This window comes from Dama dama, chromosome 16, assembly GCF_033118175.1.
Source record: "Dama dama isolate Ldn47 chromosome 16, ASM3311817v1, whole genome shotgun sequence".
Lineage (NCBI taxonomy): Eukaryota > Metazoa > Chordata > Mammalia > Artiodactyla > Cervidae > Dama > Dama dama.
The window spans coordinates 13,612,687-13,634,171 of record NC_083696.1 but is presented as its reverse complement, the minus strand read 5'-3'; the positions used below and the strand labels follow the sequence as shown (position 1 = coordinate 13,634,171).

General features: G+C 39.7%; 1 protein-coding gene across 1 annotated transcript in view; it reads right to left on the bottom strand.

The window, feature by feature from the left end:
- The window catches only part of CTNNAL1 (catenin alpha like 1), a 53,867-nt gene that overhangs the window by 24,085 nt on the left and 8,297 nt on the right, over positions 1-21,485 (bottom strand). The window contains exons 2-8 of the mRNA XM_061163470.1: positions 20,105-20,294; positions 13,703-13,890; positions 11,458-11,577; positions 8,957-9,046; positions 7,741-7,911; positions 4,079-4,279; positions 1,868-1,954 (exon numbers count right to left, since the gene is read on the bottom strand). Of these exons, the coding sequence (XP_061019453.1) occupies positions 1,868-1,954; positions 4,079-4,279; positions 7,741-7,911; positions 8,957-9,046; positions 11,458-11,577; positions 13,703-13,890; positions 20,105-20,294 (1,047 nt within the window). The remainder of the gene's footprint in view (positions 1-1,867; positions 1,955-4,078; positions 4,280-7,740; positions 7,912-8,956; positions 9,047-11,457; positions 11,578-13,702; positions 13,891-20,104; positions 20,295-21,485) is intronic.

The following is a 21,485-nucleotide window of genomic DNA, read 5'->3' as shown; positions in this document are numbered from 1 at the left end:
CGCAAACCTTATAAATGATTCTAGAGACAACTTACAAACCCCAAGGGAAGAAAGGTGAATAAACATGAAGTTCCTGCCCTGGGCAAGCTCTGTACTGAAAGCAGATATTATACACATTTATAGACATTATTTCCCTAATCCTTATACCCATTTTGGAAGTAAGGAAAATGAAGTTTATAGAACGCCACTTGGTCTATCACCAAAAAATTTTACCTTCTACTGATACTCACAGTCTTAACAATAGTTTAGTTCAATAGGCTGGAAAAAAATGAGTAGGCTTGTTTTAAACCATAGAAGACCATATCCTTCTATGTTTAACAGGATGTTAAAATGAATGCTTCAACAGAAGTCAATGAAACATCACCATATAATTTATATATGAAACTCCGCCAAACCAACTCCCTTCTTTTGAGCCCGTGACTCTCTTAAAAACTATCAAATTAGAGGTAACTGAGAAGGAACATTTTTGCAAGGAAGATCTGTTTGGAGCACTGGCTCCCTCACAGCGAGTTTCCCTCCAGGCACACACAGCAGGGGTACAAGGGGGCAGGGGGGTTACAAAGTCAGGGGCTGGTCGGGGGAGGCAGCAGCAGGGCCTCTCAAGAGCACACTCGGGGATTCATGACAGAGAAAGACAGCTTTAAACACCTTCTGAGCCCAGCGCAGCTCACAAGGGCACTGGTCACTGAGAACTTTCTGCCTCTCTACATCCTCCCTTCTCTCCCAGTGCCAGCGCCTGGCAAAGATCTGGAACAGAAGCTAGATAATAGGGGATGAAGGGCCTGAAAGAGACAAGAGATCACACCTCCCCCAGAAGCCCTGGGGGTGCAGGACAGAGGAGTGGGGAACAGAGGGGAAGTCACACAACTGAATGAATCAAAATACTGATGAATATATTGGAATGAACATTCTCATTTTTAACTGAGATTGTGTCTTATGACCTAAAGCAGGGATTGGTGAACACTTTCTGTAGAGGGCCAGAGAGTAAATAATTAGACTGTAGAGGCCACCCAGTCACAACTACCCAACTCAAATGGGCAGAACTATGTCCCCCAAAACTTCATTTATAAAAACAGACTGGCTGTAGTTCACAAACCCTTGACTTAAGGTGACTTTCAGTTACCTAAAAGTAACCATTAAACGATTAAGTTTTCATTCAGGGAACACGGATATCTTCTTAATCAAAACAATATTTTTAAAAATCAACTTTATTAAGGTACAATTTACATTTAACAAAATGTACCAAGGGTACAGTTTGATGAGTTTTGATATTTACACCCAAGTAACTACCACCATAATCAATATTTATGACATTTCCATTACCCCCAAAAGTTCTCCCAAGCCCCTCTGTAGTAAATATTCCCTCTACATATGACCCCAGGCAGTCACTGATCTGGTTTCTGTCACTGTAAATGGATTTGGCCTTTTAAAAAATTTTTTTCTAAATAGAATCACACACACACACACACACACACACACACACACACACCCTTTGTGTCTGACTTCTTTCACTCAGCGTTACATTTAAGCAATTCATCCATATTATTACTCGTATCAATAGTGTTCCTTCACTGCTGAATAGTATTTGGCATAGCTACATAGTTATACCAAAATTCATTTATAAATTTCCTTGTTGATGGAAATTTAGATGGTTTCCAGTTTGGGGTTGTTATAAACATTTGTGTACAATTTTTGAGGATGATGGCACCAATAAAACAATCGCTTCAAAATAACTAGGGCAAAGGAAAACGTTTAAATAACATACTCTGGGCATAGGAACATACTAATTCTAAGGCATTTTGTATATACCGTACAACATGATAACTTGCAAAGAACTAAAAGAGGCTAGAGTTCCAACTATACTTACCTCTTTCTTAAGTTCATTGAGACTGTGACTGATTTTCAATATAGTGAGTTCCAGTTCTTCAGTGATGCTTTTTGTTTTCCTGCTTTGCTAAAAAAATTTAAGAGTACATGTGAAGAGTTATCTTTTTCATCTAGCAATTCCAATTGTACTCTAACTACAAATAACAATAAAATTTTAATATCATTCTGTGAACTATATGAAAAGTATATTTTAAAAATTCACCTGTTTATGTTAAAGTGACAAAGAGAATATTTAGTTACATTTTTCAACTCTAACTTTTAAATAGGGGAATTTTTAAAATCTATTTTTCTTTAATAAATTTATCATGAATAAAACTAATCTGTTTTATCTTCTGCATGGAATGCTCATCTCTTCATTCTTAACCTCATCAAAAATTAAAACCCTATTCAATCTTCAAATCCTTACAGAAATTTCTATTTCTCAGAAAGGCCTTCTTTGATCACACAATCTAGAATAGACCCTCTTCTTACCCTCTCTAACCTTTTCTCAAAGTAATCATCTTAATTTGCAACTACATATATAGCTTTTATTTTATTTTTTTGTTTAAAGTTTATTTTGCTCACTAGGCTCTGATAAGCTCTGTGAAGGCTGGGATCACACATATTTTGTTCACCGATGAGTGCATTATACCTGGCATAGCAAATGCAAGGTAGCAGGTATTCAATTCTTTAAATGAATAAACCCCAGCTAAATGTCAATCTCTTCATGAAGCTTCTAGATTCCTCTTGCTAAATGTAAACTCACCCTTCTCCAAACACTCTCAACATATGATCTGTCCCTTCTGTTGGGACAAAGTTTTTTGAACTTGTCTCGTACCTCACATTTTCAGCATTTCCTCACATACTCACATTTTTCTACATTGCAAAATTCTTGCAGTCAAAGATTTTATTTAATTCATCTCTAGATTTCTGATGCCTGGAATATAAAAGGCACTGAGCAATAACTGCTGAAAAGGGTAAATGAATGAACAATACATCTGATATGCAGAATCAGAGATCCAAGTGCTGTGAAGCATGTGAAAGGTGATACCTGCAAATTTCAGTACTGAGAGAACTGGACTCCCATTGCAAAGAGTGTTTCCTCACAGAAACTCTCTATATTGCATGTTGGGCTTAAAATTTAACTCTGAAGCAATCTCCACTTCAGATTAGATACCACATAGATAATTCAAGTCAAGTTGAACACAAAATACTGCTTTTATCCCTGACATCATTCTACCTGAGTTAACTTTCCTTGTTAATGTGAGCATTTGCAATGCTGTGATGCCAAGAAATCCTGAGGGAAATCTCTGATTTATCCTACTCTTCATTCATAAATCCATTTCTTCACAAGGAAGCAGACTGCTGGGTCCTCAGGCACCTTCTCTCTTCATCTTTACTGCCTAAGCTTGTGTCCATGATTTCCAGATTTGTATGCTGTAAATCATGTTAAATGCATCCTTGACACAGCCTAGGCCTAAGCAATAAATAAACGGTGCCAGAGGCATGTGTCAGGGCGCTATCTTTCACATCTGTAACCCACCCTCTGTAAGAGGCTGGATGCATACGTCCTTGTGTTACCACTCTGTCGGCCTTTGCCACTGTTGCCCACATAACTTCCACGTTTGAAGCACATCAGCAACCTATTTACGGCTTTTTAAGTGGCTGCCCACCAATCTGAGACCAGGAATCTGTGCGAGGGTGAAATATCTTTCACCTGCCAGCTGGATCTACCCTTGTCTTCACTGCATCTGAATCTCAATGAGTTTTCCAAATCCTTGTGTCTGTTAATCAGGTGTCCTCAGAATTAAGAATTGTGCACATCTGAAAGGATCCGGCAGTAAGACTCAGGTCCCAAGAACCTCTAGGTAGGGGTCCTACTACTCTGATCTTTACTCTGAAGAAGCACTTTGGGAGGGATTTGCCAGAGGTGATTTTGGTGGACGAGAGGGGACAACAGGGTGAACTAGTGATGGTGACTCAGAATCCAGACTGGTGAGGGTGAGAAACACAGGCTGAGAGATGTCAAGTACTGTGAATGCTGGATGGGAAGGATACTCTGGTCAAGCAGGAGGCAGAAAAGGGTTGAGGTACCCTTGTCCCTTTCTGGATCACATTCACACCCCTGATGATTACGGTAACCTGCATAACTCTCAGAACTCTAGGGCAAAGCGATCACAGAGGATTTACTTTGATGAAACAAAGTTCTTACAGCTTGAATCCACACAGAAATTAACTGCTGCAATTCCGTCCTCGCCTGAGCTGACAGTTCCAGGATGCGTTCCCTGTGCTCGTGGCTGGTGTAGGCACAATCAGTGAAGTCCTCCGTGCGCTCCAAGAGGGCTTCCAGCATCACTGAGAGAGTCTCTTTGGACTGAAAATAAAGGTTCTCCCGAAGAGTTTCAATATTCGTCTGAGAACAAGAAGGATATACACCCACAGGAGTCAACATCCCCACCTAGCCAGATGTGCTGCGCTCTCTCCCAGGACCCGAGAAGCAGCTAGCAATTTCTTTCCCTGTCTGAAAGCTCCGGAGAAATATAACCTCCAAGGAGGACTTTATTGTCCACAAACCCAGGGGGCCCACGTTGCTCAAGAGCCAACAGTGGCTGTGCAGAACTTCATTCCGACAGCTGTCAGCAAAACATTTCTACACGATCAGTGAAAGAGCGTGATCACGTAGCAACCGGTAGGGAGAACGAACCAACCTCCAGATAAAGGATTTGTCATCTGAGAAAATGCCAAGGCAAAGTCCTGGAGGATGTGACAGCCAAAAACGAGTATGTGTTGAGCCCAGGGGGAAGGGTGTGGAGGGTGTGGGGTACAGAAAGGGCGGGGAAAGGCATCAATTTTTCCTTCATTAATTCAGCGAAACTGGTCTCCCTACATTTTGTTTCATGTCACCATCAGACCTCCCTGACCAAAACAGTCTCTACCAGGGGGCCTGGATAATCTTCCTAAAACATGTACCTTGAGATATTGCCACCTCCCTCTAATTGGTTCCCCACCATCTACAAAACCAAGCCCAAACTTGTACTGCCTAGCACAAACCCTTCCAGGGTCTTATCTTTATGTCTTTCCAACAGTCGCTCTCACCTTTCTGAGTTTCTAAACCTCCTTTCACTTCAGCCATCCTGTGCTTAGAGTTCCCCGAATGTGTGATGAACACAGGCCCACAAGGGCAACCTTCTCTCTCTCAGCTGTTGGAGATGTGCTATGCCACTTCAACCTTAGCCCTTCAACCTCTAGCCCTTGAAACATCCCACAGAAACAACCTGGGCTAAGAGGCACTGAGTGGGGATGATCAGGATCGTGGGCAAAATTCTTGTGCAGATAAAGATAACTTACACTTGCTTCACACTTCAAGGTCTTCTCACAACTATTATTTCAAATTGATCCTTATTATAAGGCCCATTTTAACAGGACCCATGCAAATACCAAGATTTGGGAAGGTCGAGAGGCTACAGGGAAGTAATAGCTTCCTCTTCTCTCAGCCCAAGTTATCTCCAGTAATCACTCTGTCCTATGGAGACAGGATTGGTTTTTTTAAGCAAGGAAAGAACACAGATAAAAGTGAAGTACGGAACTGACAAGGAAAACCTGAGAATTTGAGGATTTAAAGATAATTAAAACATAAAAATTAGCCCACAAACCATTTAATTTAAGGCTTTTTATTTTCCCTTTAAAGAGAATTCATACATGGCTTTTTAAATAGCAACTTAGTAGCATTTTTATGAAAGCTATTCATTTGCAAGTTTTCATAAGATCTGTCCATATATTCAAAGTATCTACAGATGCAAAGAAGATCACCACCAACAGTGAGACTGAGTGTATTCAAAACAGCTCTCTGTGCAGAATGCCTGCTGGCAAAAGGTCAAGAGCAGCCACAGGGACCGCACTGGTCTAGTTAAACCCGGAACCAGAAATGCAGTGCCAGGCAGCCAGAGACCTGGCTTTACACAGACTGGTTTCCCTAATGGTCCTTTGACCTCTCTCCTTTCAGCCTGAACAAAAACAGGGGATTAGAAAAATAATCCCTAAGATTCCTTTCAGTAATAAAGACTCTGGAAGAATGGCTGGTCCCTGTAGCTTCCTTCCTCTCAGGAAGAGATACTGGGTAAGATGGACAGCATGTAAACAAAGCCTTAGGTGTAAAGCCAAAGGTCATGGACTCTGGGATCAGAGCCCTGGTTCTAAACAAGGGTTCTATCACATATTAGCTTTCCTCCTCAAAAACATGGGTACGATAATATTCACCTAAAAGGGAAGTTTAGAGAACAAGTGAGAAAATATTGAGAACAAGTGTTCCATTTTTCTCTTTCACCCCACATTCCTACGTAGACCATTACACAATTAAAAGTCAAAGTGCAAGATTTCCCTGGTGGTCCAGCGGTTAAGACTCTGCTTCCAGTGGGATACAGTTTTGATCCCTGGTCAGGGAACTAGAGAAGGAAATGGCAACCCACTCCAGTACACTTGCCTGGAAAATCCCATGGACGGAGAAGCCTGGTAGGCAATGTCCATGGGCTTGCAAAGAGTCGGAGACGACTGAGCAACTTTACTTTCAGGGAACTAATATCCCACACATTGTGTGGCTCAGCCAAAAAAAAAAAAAAAGTCCAAATGCCAGTAAGATGGAAAGAAGACCATTCCTGCTGTAGCGCTGGCTGCCAGAGACGCAGGTAACCCTTAGCATATTAGACAGCTTCTCAGGGTCCAAGTTTTCCCATCCATTAAATAACACGGGCCTGTTAGATGACTTCCGAGGGTTTTCCTGACTAGGCGCTGCTCCTACCAAAAAGTGCATGTCACCAACTCTCTGACCTAAATGAGTTCTGCCCTAAAGCGGTGGGGATTCTGGGGTCAGGCTGCCGACTTTCAAATCCTAACTCTGGCACTTTCTCATTGGCAAGTTACTTAATTTCTGTTTCTCAGTCTCCTCAACATTATAATGCCATAATAATAACATTCTTGTGTGATGTACACACACACATATTTAAGGCATTTAGGATGGGCACAGAGTAAGGGCTTGATAAATGTTAGTATGTATTATTGTTCATTTAAAATTTTTAATTATACTATTATATTTAATATACACTATTATACTATTTTATATTATATATTTATATTTTATATAAATATATTATAAATATATAAATATTATAAATAAAAATAAATATATTTATATATTATATATATAATATAATTTATACTATTATAGTTAATACTACTGCTATCACTACAGTCTCAAAGTACCAATTCCATAGCACAGGGAAGAGCAGGAATTCCAGCAGAAATGATTTACTGTCTGTCATCAGATGTGGATGGTACGGTACTGCTATACGGTACTGCTCTACAGACTGCGAAGGGAAAGCCTTTCTGAACAGAGGACAGGAGGCTACAGCTAAACCATATAGCTAAACACGGCCAGAGTAACTACCATAACCCTACACTGGTATTCTCTGTACAAACTGCACTAAGCCTTATGTTACTGAATATTAAGTTTATGTCCTGTAAGTGTGCTAGTAACTCAAGTCGTGTCTGACTCTTTGTGACCCCATGGACTGTAGCTCGCCAGGCTCCTCTATCCATGGAATTCTCCAGGCAAGAATACTGGAGTGGGTGGCCATTCCCTTCTCCAGGTAATCTTCCCAACCAAAGGATCAAACCTGGGTCTCTTGTATTGCAGGCAGATTCTTTACCATCTGAGCCAACAAGGAACTTCCTTATATACTATAGCATTGTTTTAAAGACAAATATCTGGCTTTGTGAAGCATCTATATTCTAAAATATCATACAAAACTATGAGTATTATTTACAATGATATTTCTTTGAAATGGCAAGAAAAAACCAAAATATACTCTGTATTCTTACCTTGAATTCCTTAATCCCAGTAAAAATACTGATAGATGAAATGTCATTCTCTCCATTTGGTTTGCATTCGGTCACAATTTCAATGACCTTATCCAATGCCACTTTCATCCGGTCAAATACTCCTTCTTTGTTTTTATGGGCTGACTCACAGTTGGGATGCCTGAGACAAGTCTTTGAAACAATTGAAAAATTTTATGTTAAGATTTGACCCACATCATAACACACAAAATCTTACAGAGAACATGCCATGCTAATAAAAATGGTTCTTTACCAAAATCGCCTGTGTCCCTGGCTCACCCAGCACTTCTCCTCACTAAAGGCGGAAGCAGGATGAGTAAAGAGTAATAGCAAATTTAAGTGAAAAAGGCAGGGTACAAAACCACATCTTTAGACTTTAACATACTTACTTAAAATTTTTGGGAAAAAAAAAACACCTATATCTTCATCATGATTAAAACTTAAAATGTTGCCTAATATGTGCAAGAGCTAAAAAAAGAATGAGGAAAAATGGCCAGATGTTTTATGACTACGGAGGCATCTTTGACTTTCAAGAAACGATATAAAGGAGGAACTATTCCAGGGTCTAGCTGTGAACAGAACCTTCCAAGCAGACTCCAGGGAATCCTGTTTCTGCGCCTTCACTGATCCTAGCATGGAAGCAATGTTCTGAGCAGAAAAGGCAATTCCCAACAAACTGCTAATGAGATGTTCAGCAGTTCATTCTTGAATTGTACCAATTTGCTGGCCAACTGCCATTTGGAATTATAAGCTCTTGATTGACAATTTTGTGAAAAGTAGAATAAGGACTGAGAGGTATGAAATCACAGAATAAACAAGCTAAGGGCTGACTTACTACTCCACTGTTACTTAACAGATTCCAGCTCACCTAGTTTTTTCTAGAGTGAGCGTGCAGGCTCCCCAGTGAGAGAGTGTAGGCCGTGCAGGCACTGACCCTGTGTGACTGGCCTCCATTCACAGCACCTAATAAGCCAGTTTCTGCTTAGCTGCTCAATCAAAGCTGACGCACAGATTACCTGATGTTTGGACTGGGGATGGAAATTAACTTTCTTGTTAAAGAATAACTGAAATTTGACTACTATATAGCCTATATTCCAATTGATCACTTTCATCTTTTTAAAATGTGAAATATATATAAATTATGTGCATTTAGAGTTTCTAATTAGCTTACAACATAGTAAAACAAAAATTCTCTTACCTTTGAAGCTGTGAGCAGCATCATTGTACATTTTTCAAGAACTGACCTAGCTGCTGCCATTTTTGCCTTCTTCTTTTCATCCTTCAAATCCTAAAAACGGAATAAAACCACTGAGCTCCCTAGGATCATGTAAAAAACTCAATTTCTTGAGAAGCCATTTATTCAACAAAAACAATACGCAACAATTTATCTAACACTGCTTTTTAAAAAAGTGACAAATTGAAAAACAAGAACAGAATAAAGTTTAATAAAATATCACCACTTCAGTGTAAATACATTAACACGACGGAGTAGAAACAGCTGCCCTTAATAAGGGTGGCAGAGCCAGGAAGTGAGACGGATAGAAGCTATCATGCGGCTCCTATTCTGGTGGCCTGCACACTTGACATTCTCACCCCCAGGTGAATACACCTCACTCCCAACCAGAAACAGCCATCCCTGCTTTACTCAATTAAAAGTGACTTATTTATTCAGCATTTGTGGACCATTATTTCCTTCCAATTAGACACTCAGAAGTCAACTCTTTCAGGGACCATGTCTGATTAATCCCATCTAAATGCTTATTCATCTCAATGTGAATTTTTTTTTTTAATCCTAAAATTAGCCTATATGCTGCTCTAAAATGTTCTTAAGATATTCCTTGGGTATATAATTTTCCCCAACTAGAATATAAACTCTGAAGTAGACACTGTATTTTGTTTTTTTCATTTGGTTTCTCTTCATAGAGCCCTCAATATGAAGGTATACTATCACAGAAGGTCCTCAAATCTTGCTGATTAAATCTACAATCAAATACTCTCATAGTAGTTTGATTGTAACCATCTAAATCAGAGGTCAGCAAAGATTTTCAATAGAAGGCCAGATAATACATTTTTGAGACTTTCTGGTTCATTTGGTCTCTGAAACAAATTACTTAATTCTGCCAGTGTAGTATGCAGAGTAGTTTAGATAATACATAAACAAATTAATATAGCTCTGTTATAATAACTTTACTTATGGACACTGAAATTTGGATTACATAAAATTTTCATAGTAGATTTTTTCTCATTTGTGAATTGGATGAAAAGTCTTTTCTTACAAATAACAAAGAGCTAAAGTTTGAAAATGATTTGCCTTTTACTTAATAAATTAGAGTGGATGTAAAGTTATCTCTACAATAATATCAGTCTCATTCATTGCATCCCAATACAGCTTTCTTTAATAGGAAACAAAGTTATATCTAGTAAATGAAAAACTGCACAAAACCCCGAAGCTAATTCAGATCACAAGGTAACATTCCAAAGGTCTATGTCCTGCATGTGATAATCACCCATCAGGAGTAGCAATCAAAAATAAAAGTTGAGGTCACTGCTAAAATTTCCACCTATTCCTTCCTTGTCTTTAACATACTGAACAGGACTTTTAGCAAAAAAAACCCTGTGGGTCTAGATGACAAGGCATCAAATGTATATGCATAACACTTGCAAACCATACATTATATCACATACTGTAGGTGATAGCAAGGGATCAAAAAAGATGGCATCTCAATCTGTTAGAGGGCTGGTCCAAAGGACAAAACAGAGGTCTCATTAACCCCGGATGTCCAAGAAGCACTAAGTGAAGCATATAATCCAGTCCGCCACTTTTCACAGCAATAACCATCTTTCAATTCCAGCTACAACCAGCAAAGTTCACATCCAAAACCAATCTACGGGACTCTACCAGAGCATCTCAAGAAGAGGTCAATTATATATTTAACTTGACATGATAAAATCATGCACAAGTACCCCAACAAGAAAAGGCAATCCTGGATATGATGTGGTCTTCTATCTCCCCTAAACTTCAGAACTTACAGTCTGAACTGGGGAACTAACATCATGGTGCAGCTTGAAAACGACAGGCTTTAGAATAAGACATAGCTGAGTTCAATCTGCTAGAAGAGTAACTTTAGGAAAGTTTATTATCCTCTCAAGTTCAGCCTCATGTGTGAAACAGTAACAACAATACCTACTTACACAGCTGTTTTGAGAATTAAACAAGATCAGCTAACGTAAAGCCAATGCAATAACCCAGTGCTTGGGTTATTATTATTAAACTAATGTAGAACAATTATAGAAAGATGTAACAATAGAATAATATATAACAAGTTACACAAAGAACAATAACAGAGATATGTAATAAAATATTATCAGGATATGTCTGATGACTCATTTATTTGCCTGAGCCCTTGTAGAAGAGTCAAATGGAAAATTCTGTGAAAGAGGAAGTACTTGAATTAGGCCTTGAAGGCAAGTATGACCTTTCTCAGTGTGCGAGGTGGGAAAATATTTAACTATTATCTGTGAGCAACAAAAGACACACAGATCTATTTACTTTATCCTGGCTTCTTTAGGAAAGACTTCTAAGAGCAAGGTTATAGATTTAATAAGACAACCAATCCAAATGATCACAAAGATCACATCTCTAACAAAATTGAAAAGTATGCATGTATCTCAAGACTTTTAAATAGGGTAAATACATACATTTTGTCTATCTCCAGTTAGATGTGCAAACTCCACCATTTCATTTCCAAATTGACTGAATATTTGGACAAACTCTTGAAAGCTATTCACTTTCTCCAGTCTTTCCATAGTTGCAAGAACCTGCAAAACAGATTATTTTATTTCAGGTTTAGATGTGAAAGAGACTAAGACTTCAAGCCTGAGGCAACAGAGGAACAAAAGAGAAATTCTAAATTCTAGAGGAAAGTTGGGAAAAGAGTCCCAGGAGAAGACAGGGAAGTAGGAGGGACTCAGAGAAGTAGATTCAAAAATTAGAGTCATCCAGGGAATGGTTTCTTTTTAGGATAGGAAGACTTGGGCTTCCTTGAAAATTAAAGGAAAAAATAAATGACTAAATATGCAAGAGCTCCCATTTACGTAACAAAGTCTGGAGAAGGTGGCAACTGGGCAGGGCTAAGGTAGTCGAATGTTCAGAGAACGAGGATGGGGATGAGGATGAGAGATGATACAAGAAGCTTTAAGGTTCAAAGAACCAGAGCTGGGGAAACTCCATCCTTCTCAGAAAGGAGGAAGGAAGACTGAGGAGTAGGAAGGGAGATGGGGGACTTCAAGAGCAGGAAAAGTTTGAATCAGTCAGAAACTGCTTGTAGTGAATAACTGTCAAGAAGTTTTGGGCAGCCAGGGGTGGATAGATGGCATGTCTGTAACACAGCCGACAGACAGTGTTATGTATTTTCTTGATATCAGAAACAAATAGATGTGAAACATATTTTCAAGTTCTTTTCTCTAAAGTAACAGTACTGGATTGGTTTTAGTCAGACCAAGATAGGTAAAGAAAACACAGATATCCTGTGTTTACTTATTTTTAATGAGGCTGTGATAGATGTTTGGCATGTTAATGTACCCTGGCAGCGCAGGAAGTCCAGGCGACTAACGCAGATAAGGCAGATCCCACCACTGAGCAAAACCTCTGTCTTTCAGAGAGAGGAAGGTTTTTCTTCTTCCTCTAGCACTGCCCGATCCACCTCTCTAAATTCTTTTTCTCTTTACTTTTACACTTTTCCAGGTAGTCTTGTCTTCAAACCAGTGGGAGGGTCCCTTCCCTGGCTGACTGCTCTCCCTGCCTCAGGGATTATCCAGGGAAAGAAGTGATTGTATCAGTACACACCCTGGCTCCCTGCTGATGGAGAACAGAAGGGCCATTATCTGAGAGACTAGAAGAGGTCTAGGCTGGGAGAGTTAAAATCTGTTCTTTAAATTTTGTGATGATTCAGTAAAATTCAGAAACTCTGCATACAGAAATGTTACAGATGTACAGAACAGACTTTTGGGACTCTGTGGGAGAAGGCAAGGGTGGGATGTTTCAAGAGAACAGCATCGAAACATGTATATTATCGAGTGAAACAGATCACCAGCCCAGGTTGGATGCATGAGACAAGTGCTCGGGCCTGGTGCACTGGGAAGACCCAGATGGATTGGGTAGAGAGGGAGGTGGGAGGGGGGATAGGGATGGGGAATACACGTAAATCCATGGCTGATTCATGTCAATGTATGGCAAAAACCACTACAATATTGTAAAGTAATTATCTTCCAACTAATAAAAATAAATGAAAAAAAAAAAAAAAAGAAATTTTATAATGTGCATAACTGTGGTTTCAGGTGATTGAGCTTTTTTTTTTTTTCTTTTTTAATTGGAGGATAATTGCTTTACAAAGTTGTGCTAGTTTCTGCTATACAACATGAATCAGCTGTAAGTATATACATAACCCCTCCCTCTTAAGCCTTCCTCCCACCCAAGCATTTTCTTAAGCATAAAAATTGTTACTATTATTTCTGACATGGTGGGGGGAGGTACTGAGGAATTCAGTATTTTCATCAGGCAGGTTTCCACTACATACACATACACTGTCATGGTACTTGACTTTTTATCCCAAATTTGTACACATCAAAACTTTTCACCAATAAACCTCAACAAGCAGATAATGGCTTTCTGAGAAGAAATGTTATTTGTATTCAAAAGTTTAGGTCCACATGTGTTGAGCATAAAAGTTCTTTTGAAAAGAAAAAAAAAAAAAGTTTAGGTCCAGTATACACAACATTTAGGAATTATAGGTATAGATGAAACACCACTTTTAAACTATAGACAATTAGAATAATAAACAGTTAAAATAGACAAACATTGCCAAATAACTTGCAATTAACTTAAAAAAACAACTTTTTGTACAACCCTGAAAGATATAAGTAGAAACATCAGAAAGGTAAGTACCTTATTTCTCGATCTTATTATTTGCTTAATGACTACTCGATCTGCCAGTAGCAACACTCTCGTCACCGAAGAAAGGAGTAATCTTGCAGCCTTTATGACTCCTGTTTTATCTGTAAAAATTGTGATCTGGCCATCTGATTCTGGATGATTCAGGCTGCTCACATCTGTAAGTGCTGCAATTGTTTCTCCTAAGAAGAAAGGTGGTGGTGGGGTAGGGGAGGGGGGAAATTAAACTGGGAATAAGATACACAAATTAAAATCCAGACTTTAATCTTTAAGGTAATGTGCTCAGAGGGTAGAAACTCGACTTCAGGAATAAGAAATAGCTCCTTGATGAGCCCAAAGATTATCATACAAGGTTCCCTAAAGGCATAATAATGACACATTCCTAAGAACTGTGAAAAATTGTTGTCTTCAGTGAGTTTGAAAAATATTACAACTTTTGTTTCCAGTGGTATGCAAACTGCTGCTGCTGCTGCTAAGTCACTTAGTCGTGTCCAACTCTGTGCGACCCCATAGATGGCAGCCCACCAGGCTCCCCCGTCCCTGGGATTCTCCAGGCAAGAACACTGGAGTGGGTTGCCATTCCTTCTCCAATGCATGAAAGTGAAAAGTGAAAGTGAAATCGCTCAGTCGTGTCCAACTGTTAGCGACCCCATGGACTGCAGCCTACCAGGCTCCTCTGTCCATGGGATTTTCCAGGCAAGAGTACTGGAGTAGGGTGCCATTGCCTTCTCTGGGTATGCAAACTACATGATCCCAAAAGCCTGTTCTATAAGACTAAGTAAGAGCGACCCCCAGAGCCAATAATCAAAGAACCTAAAAGCAGAGCTGTAAACAGCTGCCCAGGGTTTGCCCAGGGGTGAGGAGATAGAGATTGGGGGATGAGGGGGGGGCAGGGGGATTATTTGGTAGTTACAGGGGAGAAGGCATCACTGCCCATCTTCACAGTCTGAAGGGGTGTGGGTTCTTCCAGAAAACCAGGGAGGGAAGACAAAGTTTTGGGCACCAATGGGAGGCATCCTCAGTGACAAGGGGAACTAGAAAAATCAGCCCTCAGTAGGCAGAGGGAAACAATAAGCAGGTTCATCTGCTGGTCAGCCTGGGCTCTGGTGGCAAAGCAAAACTGTTCCTCCTAAGAACTCAAGTCCCAGGCTTGCTGTCTGAATATACACTATTCAAGATGCCCAGCATAAGCCATTCCACCAAACCAACTCCCCACCTCTAGAAAAAGTCTCTTCTTCACTGTTACTATGAAAATAGTTTAATTTCTGTAGTAGCAATTATCCATCAGTAAAACAATTCAAATATTTCTTATTCCCCCAAATGAAACTGGACTGGAGTTTCTCAAACCTTACTTTTTAATTAAGTAGATTAAAAAAAAAACCTTTTCATCATCTTGTAATATTCAAGATCATTTTTCAAGTCCTAAATAAATCTGAGTCCATAATGGATTGATTTTTCTCACAAAAGCCCTCCTGTCAATACTATTACATACACCCAAGAGGTTAAGGATCTTGAGAAAAATTATCTGAATTTTAACGGATATATCACAAGGTATGATGTAATGAAGTCACGATTCAGGAAGATTAGTCTGATGGAAGCATATAAAATGGACTGGAAAGGAAAGATTCAGAGCCAGGCTACTAATCACGCAGCTATTTTAACTGTGGATGTGAAGTGGTAAGGATCTTACCAGGATGACAGCCATAGGAATATTAAAAAAAGATGATTTGAGAGACACTGAGGGAAAGAAAATACAAAATCAGGACCTTAACACTGATACGAAGGAAAGGAAAAGTGAAAAAAATGGCCTCAAGGTTGTAAACCCAAGTCACTTAAAAAAGTCAGTAGGGCATGGGAAGGGAGATGATAAATTTAGTTTCAGACAATAGGAACTTGATACGACACAGGAAAACCCAAAAGATAAGCCACTACATATGGAATGGTTACATATCATGACCACAGCTGGAGTTCCACTAACAGATGGAATCTGTGGTAGCCAGTCTCCAAGGTGGCTCCCACCCGTCCCCACTCCTGGTATTTTCATCCTTGTGTTCCCTCCTCCCACGTCGTACCAGGGTTGGCATGGCAGAAGTGAAAGTATGTTACCCCCAAAGTCATGTTGTTAAAGACCATAAGGTTGACATCTTGGTTTCTCTCCCCTCTGAGGAAAGCCGTTACCGTGCTGTATGTAGCCACGACCAGACAGGTACACATGGGGAGAAGCTGGGCAACATGGGTTAACAGTCGGCAAAAATGTGAAGCCTGCCAAGCACCAAGAGGCGGAGCTTGAAAGCAGATCCAGGCAAATGCTCAGAGAACTGCAGGCCCAGCCAACACCCTGAGTGCAATCTCATGAGACACACAGACCAGCAGGTTAAGCTACTCCTTGATTTCTGACCCTCAGAAACTACCTGAGGGAAGAGACCTTTGTAGTTTTAAGTTGCTAAGTTTGGGTTAATATGTTACACAGCAATAGGGAACCAATACAAAGATTATACAGCAAAATATAGAGAAAAGAGAGGTTAGAATTAAACTTTAATGTACAGAGAAAGGATTTGGAGGGGAAGTATCACTTTGCAACAGCAAGTAGTATAAAAATGTTTCCTCTGCACCCCTGGAAAAGGTTCCTTTCTCCAGTAGTTCTCAATCGTCAAATACAATAATATGAGCTTGCGCATATAGCATTTTTTAACCTTTCCTTTTTCTGATTAAACCTCAGGCATTCAGCCTTAAGTTTACAAGATGGTAACATTTGGTTAGCTGTACCAACGAAGTTAAATGCTTCCTTAGTATTAGAGAGTTGTTCCAAATATAGACTATTCCGAAATTAGTTTCCTGGAAAAGTCACAAAGTTGCCTTAGAGATTCTTGGTTGTCATTTTTTTAACTTGTTATATGTGTTAGTGTTTTGTCTTAAAGCAAAAACTCAGAAATCAGTCAAATACAAGTATTTATTGAGCACCCATAGAAAATGTAAAGCTTGATTAGAAGCCAAGCAAAAAGTAAAAACATTGGGTGCGAGGGTGGATGAAATGGGTGGAGTCAAAAGGTATAAAATTCTAGTTACAAAATAAATAAGTCACAGGGATATAAATGTACAGCCTAGCACCCATAGTTAATAATACTGTATTGCATATTTGAAAGGTGCTACAAAGTAAATCTTAAGGTCTTGTTGCAAGAAGAAAAAATCATTATACTGAATACCTGACACTAGTAAATGCTGTATGTCAATTATACCTCAAATTAGAAAAAAGCAAAACCATAACGCAAAAGCTCAACACAAGAAAAGTTACAACTAATAATTATAATGACAACTAATATTTACTGAGCACTTTCTATGTGTCAAATGCACACGTGCATTATATCAAAACACTTCTATAAACACTAACCATATCCCCATTTTATAGATGAGAAAACTGAGATTATGCTCCTCAAATGACCATTCTCATCCTTTTATCTGAGTGACTTTAAGAGGCAGTTCTCAAAAAGGAAAAGGACAGTGCACATAAGAGAGAACATGTGGAGACCATGACACCAGACAGCTTCCAAAATATGCCTGCGTGGAGCTCTGCGGCTTAGAGGACTCTCAGGGCTGCACAGTCTACTGGAGCTGCGGCGGGTATACACGTCCTCGTTCCTCCAATTCTTAGAGCACACTGACATGCTAGGAAGCCAATAAGGTGAGGACTCAGACTGCCCTTTCATTTAAAAGTCCTCCCTCTTGCTTTAATTAAGGGTTTGCTTAAGAAACAATAATGTGAAGAACGTCTCTACATTTTCTGTTGAATTGTCCATTGCATTATGTAATAGTGTCTGTTTTGTAAGTGCCCACACAATTTAGTTCCTGGAAAAAAGCCTCTCTCCTCTTGACGAGCTGGTTTGTTTCCTCCCAACAAACAGAGAATTAAATAACCATTTCTTTCCCACATTTTTTGTCTAGCTTTACAGGAAGTACAAAGATAAATTCCATGTTTAATTAGAGTGACAATGTCAGCCAATTCATTTCTAGTATATTTATTTTCATCTCCTATTTTAGTGGGTTTATTAATCATATATTTAATTGTAACTCTTTTATATATCTCTCTCTCTCTTTTTTTTTTTTTTGGCCAAACCACACAGCTTTCAGGATCTTAGTTCCCCAATCAGGGATTGAACCTGGGCCATGGTGGTGAAACCTTGAGTCCTACCCACTGGACCACAAGGAAATTTCCTTAAATCTCTTTTAATGTGAGGCAAAACATAAATTATGAACAGACTAAAGCCATCTCATTCCTATTCTATTGATATATCCTAGTGAGTGACTAGAAACTCAAACTCAGAATCCTCCCTTTGGTTTAATCAATAACCAAATTCTATCATTTAATCACCTAGTAAATATTTAGTGTACTTTTTCTGCTTTTTATACCCCTAAGACAGTGTCTTGATTTAGCCCGGTACAACAGAAAAGCATATTAACTTCGTATTAATCTCTCTGCCTTTAGTCTCAACCCTCTCTCAACCATCCCTCATTTGTTCACTTCCTCCATGCAACCAGAAAGATTTCTAACATAAAACTACTGTCTTTCATCTGGCCCCAAATCCCTCAATCTATCAAGTACAGAACAGTACCTGAAGCCATTCACATACCATTAGGGCATGTATCGTCTGGCTGGCCCCTTCACATTGCTTGGCCCTATCTCACCCACTCCCTTTCCCCCACGATGACACTCCAAACACACCTGCTCCTGCCTCAGGGTTGCCCACCTCAATTAACAGTGCCATCATCTACCAGGCAAACGTTGGAGTTGTGACCCCTCTTCTCATCACATCCCACATCCAAACTATCAGCAAAACCTACCAGCTCCACCTTTTCAATATAACCAAATGCAACTGCTTTGCACCACCTCAAACGCTATCGCTGGGCCTAAGTCACCATCATCTATCACAGCCTCCTAACTGGTCTCCGACTTCACTCTCATAACTCCTAAAATCTATTCTCTGTACAGAAGCCACCAGGAATCCTTTTAAACTATAAATGAACTTGTGTCACTACCCTGCCCCAAACCTTCCACTAGCCCCAAGACACCGAGAAAGCAGTCCAAAGTGCCTATCTTTGCCCAGAAAGCCATACCTGTTCTCACTCTACTCCTGGCTAGGAAAGGCCTTCCCCCAGATACTAACACAGCTGGGGTCCTCATTTCTGCACTGTCTCTGCTCCAAAGTTACTCGCTTAGAGAGATTTCCTCTCCCCCTGTTTCAGGAGTTCTCATTTCAGAAGTTCTCAACTCAGGGCCATTTTGATCCCTCAAAGGACATTTGGGAATGTCGAGACATCTTTGGTTGTCTCACTGGTGGAAGAAGGGATTTTCTGACATCCAATAGATGGCAGTTGGGGGTTCTACAATGCACAGGGCAGCCCCCAACCCCAACAAAGAACTACCAACAAATAATTATCCAGCCTAAAACGCCAACAACGTCACGGTTGAGAAACCCTGCTGGCCTTCCTAAAAGAAACCTCCTTTGGTCTCCCAACCCTTATGCTGCCTTGTTATCTTTTCCATAACCACCTCTACCTGTCATTAGGCACTTATCTACTTGTTCATTTGTTTGTGTCTCCTTCTCTAGAATACAAGTTCCACAAGGGCAGACTTTTTATTGACTTCTACATAGCTATATCCCTTTGGTCTAGAAGAATGTCTGGCATATGGCCAGCACTCAGTAAATATTTATTTAAAGAATAAGTGGATAAATGATACTCAACAAAATCATTTGTATCCAGCAAAACTCCCCAGTTCTCTCAGGCTTCTATGCCACCAGTTACATAGCCTTCTGAGATATCAGGAAATCTGAAGTCAGATTTGTCTCCTATAGACAGAGGAACGTGCTTATTTTCACTTCCATTTTCCATATGGTGGCAAACAGGTTACTATGCTCCTTGACAGCACAGTCCATGCCTCACATTCTCTACACTTCTCACGCTCAATGGCTGATGGCAAGGGTGGTAAAGAATCCACTTGCCAATGCAGGAGATGCAAGGGATGTGGGTTTGATCCCTGGATCAGGAAGATCCCCAGGAGTAGGAAATGGCAACCCGTTCCAGTATTCTTGCCTGGAAAATTCCACAGACAGAGGAACTTGTGGGCTACAGCCCATGGGTTTGCAAAGAGTCGGACATGACTGAGTGCACACATACACAAGGATGGTGGGCTTCTACCCTGCCCAGTGAAAAAATGTAATGATGCAGACTTAAGACTTGATCCAAGAGACATTCAATATTTCTGGAAGCTAATCCAGGGCTTTAATGACCTAGGCATCTGTATAACAGGATTAAAACACAGTACACATCTTTACTCAACATAAGACAATCATTTGTCATGAGATCCAAAGCAATAAAATTGGTATAAACGCTTCAACATACCTGCTTGTTTAGCTTCAATACAGGCAATATTTATTTCTTCTTTCAAGTCCCAGTTTTCATTGGCTATAGCTTCCCCCACTTTAACAAATCTTCCAACTGCCAAGTTGACGGCTTGTCCTACACGCTGAATTGCTTGCAGAGTTTTATCAGACTTTTTGGTATTATCTTTATGATTAATAAGTGTGGTGATCTAAAAATAAAAGATAAAAAGCGAACTGCTTAAAGTTTATCCCAGTACTTTTTTTTAAAGCGATATCACAAAGGCCAAGAAAATTAAGCCCGGCATACCACACTAGCCTGATAAACTCAATTAATTGAGAGCTTTAATGCTTCAACCCAGAGACAACCAGCAAACACCTTGCATCTCTCCTGAGGTCAATGTTTCTTTCAATAACAGTTCCAAATTTACCTGAGGGGGGTTATCAAGGGCACACATTTCTGTAAACCCTCCAGATAGATCAACACATCAGAAAGAAAGGAGAAAACCAGAAGAGGGTGGATTCTTACATTCAAAGAATCCACAGAAAACCAAGGCACTTCAGGTCTAGATGCTTCGACAGTGACTTGGGCTACGTAGAAGTCAATTAAAAGTCAATAAAAAGAGAGTAGTGACAGCATTTTGCTCACCCTGCACTTCACTCTGCTGCCTAGCACAGCGTGTCGGTTGTACAAAATGCTATGTGAACCCCTGATGCTTACTGAAATAACCAGACACTTGAGAAGGACCGATGCAATCTGTGTTTTATGTTTCGCCAAGGTCTGTTGTAGACTCAAAGTAAATAAAATACCAAGAGCTTTAACACTTGACTCCAGGCCTTGAAATAAAATATAAAAGGTGAAAAGTTAAGCTGTTTGAAACAAATATAAATCTTCAAAATGTCCTAGAAAATTAGTACATGAACTATACTGACACATAAAAATATTGAAAGAATGTTACATGAAAAATGTAAATCCCAAATGGTACATGTCCACTGCGTATAACTTTGAAATGATTTCTATAAGTAAATTAACAAAGACCAGAATAGAGAATTAAGAGAAGAGGAAGAGGCTTGCTCTTTGATCAACTGCGATGTGGCAAGCACTTTATGTGTTACAGTATTAACAGTTTTGAGTCAGAAAGGCCTGTGTATGCATCTTGGCTCTGCCATCACTAACTAAATGACCTAGGGAAATTTACTTAAAAATCTCTCTAAATTTCCTCATCTCTCATACTCTTTTTCAAATTTTGAAAATGTTCTAGAATCCAGGTCCTGAGGATACATCACTGAACAAGACGAACACAATCCTGCCCTCATTCTGTTTACAGTCTAACCAGGTAACAATAATTCAACTGTACAAAATACATTTGCTGAACACCTATCATACGCCAAATAAAATTCTA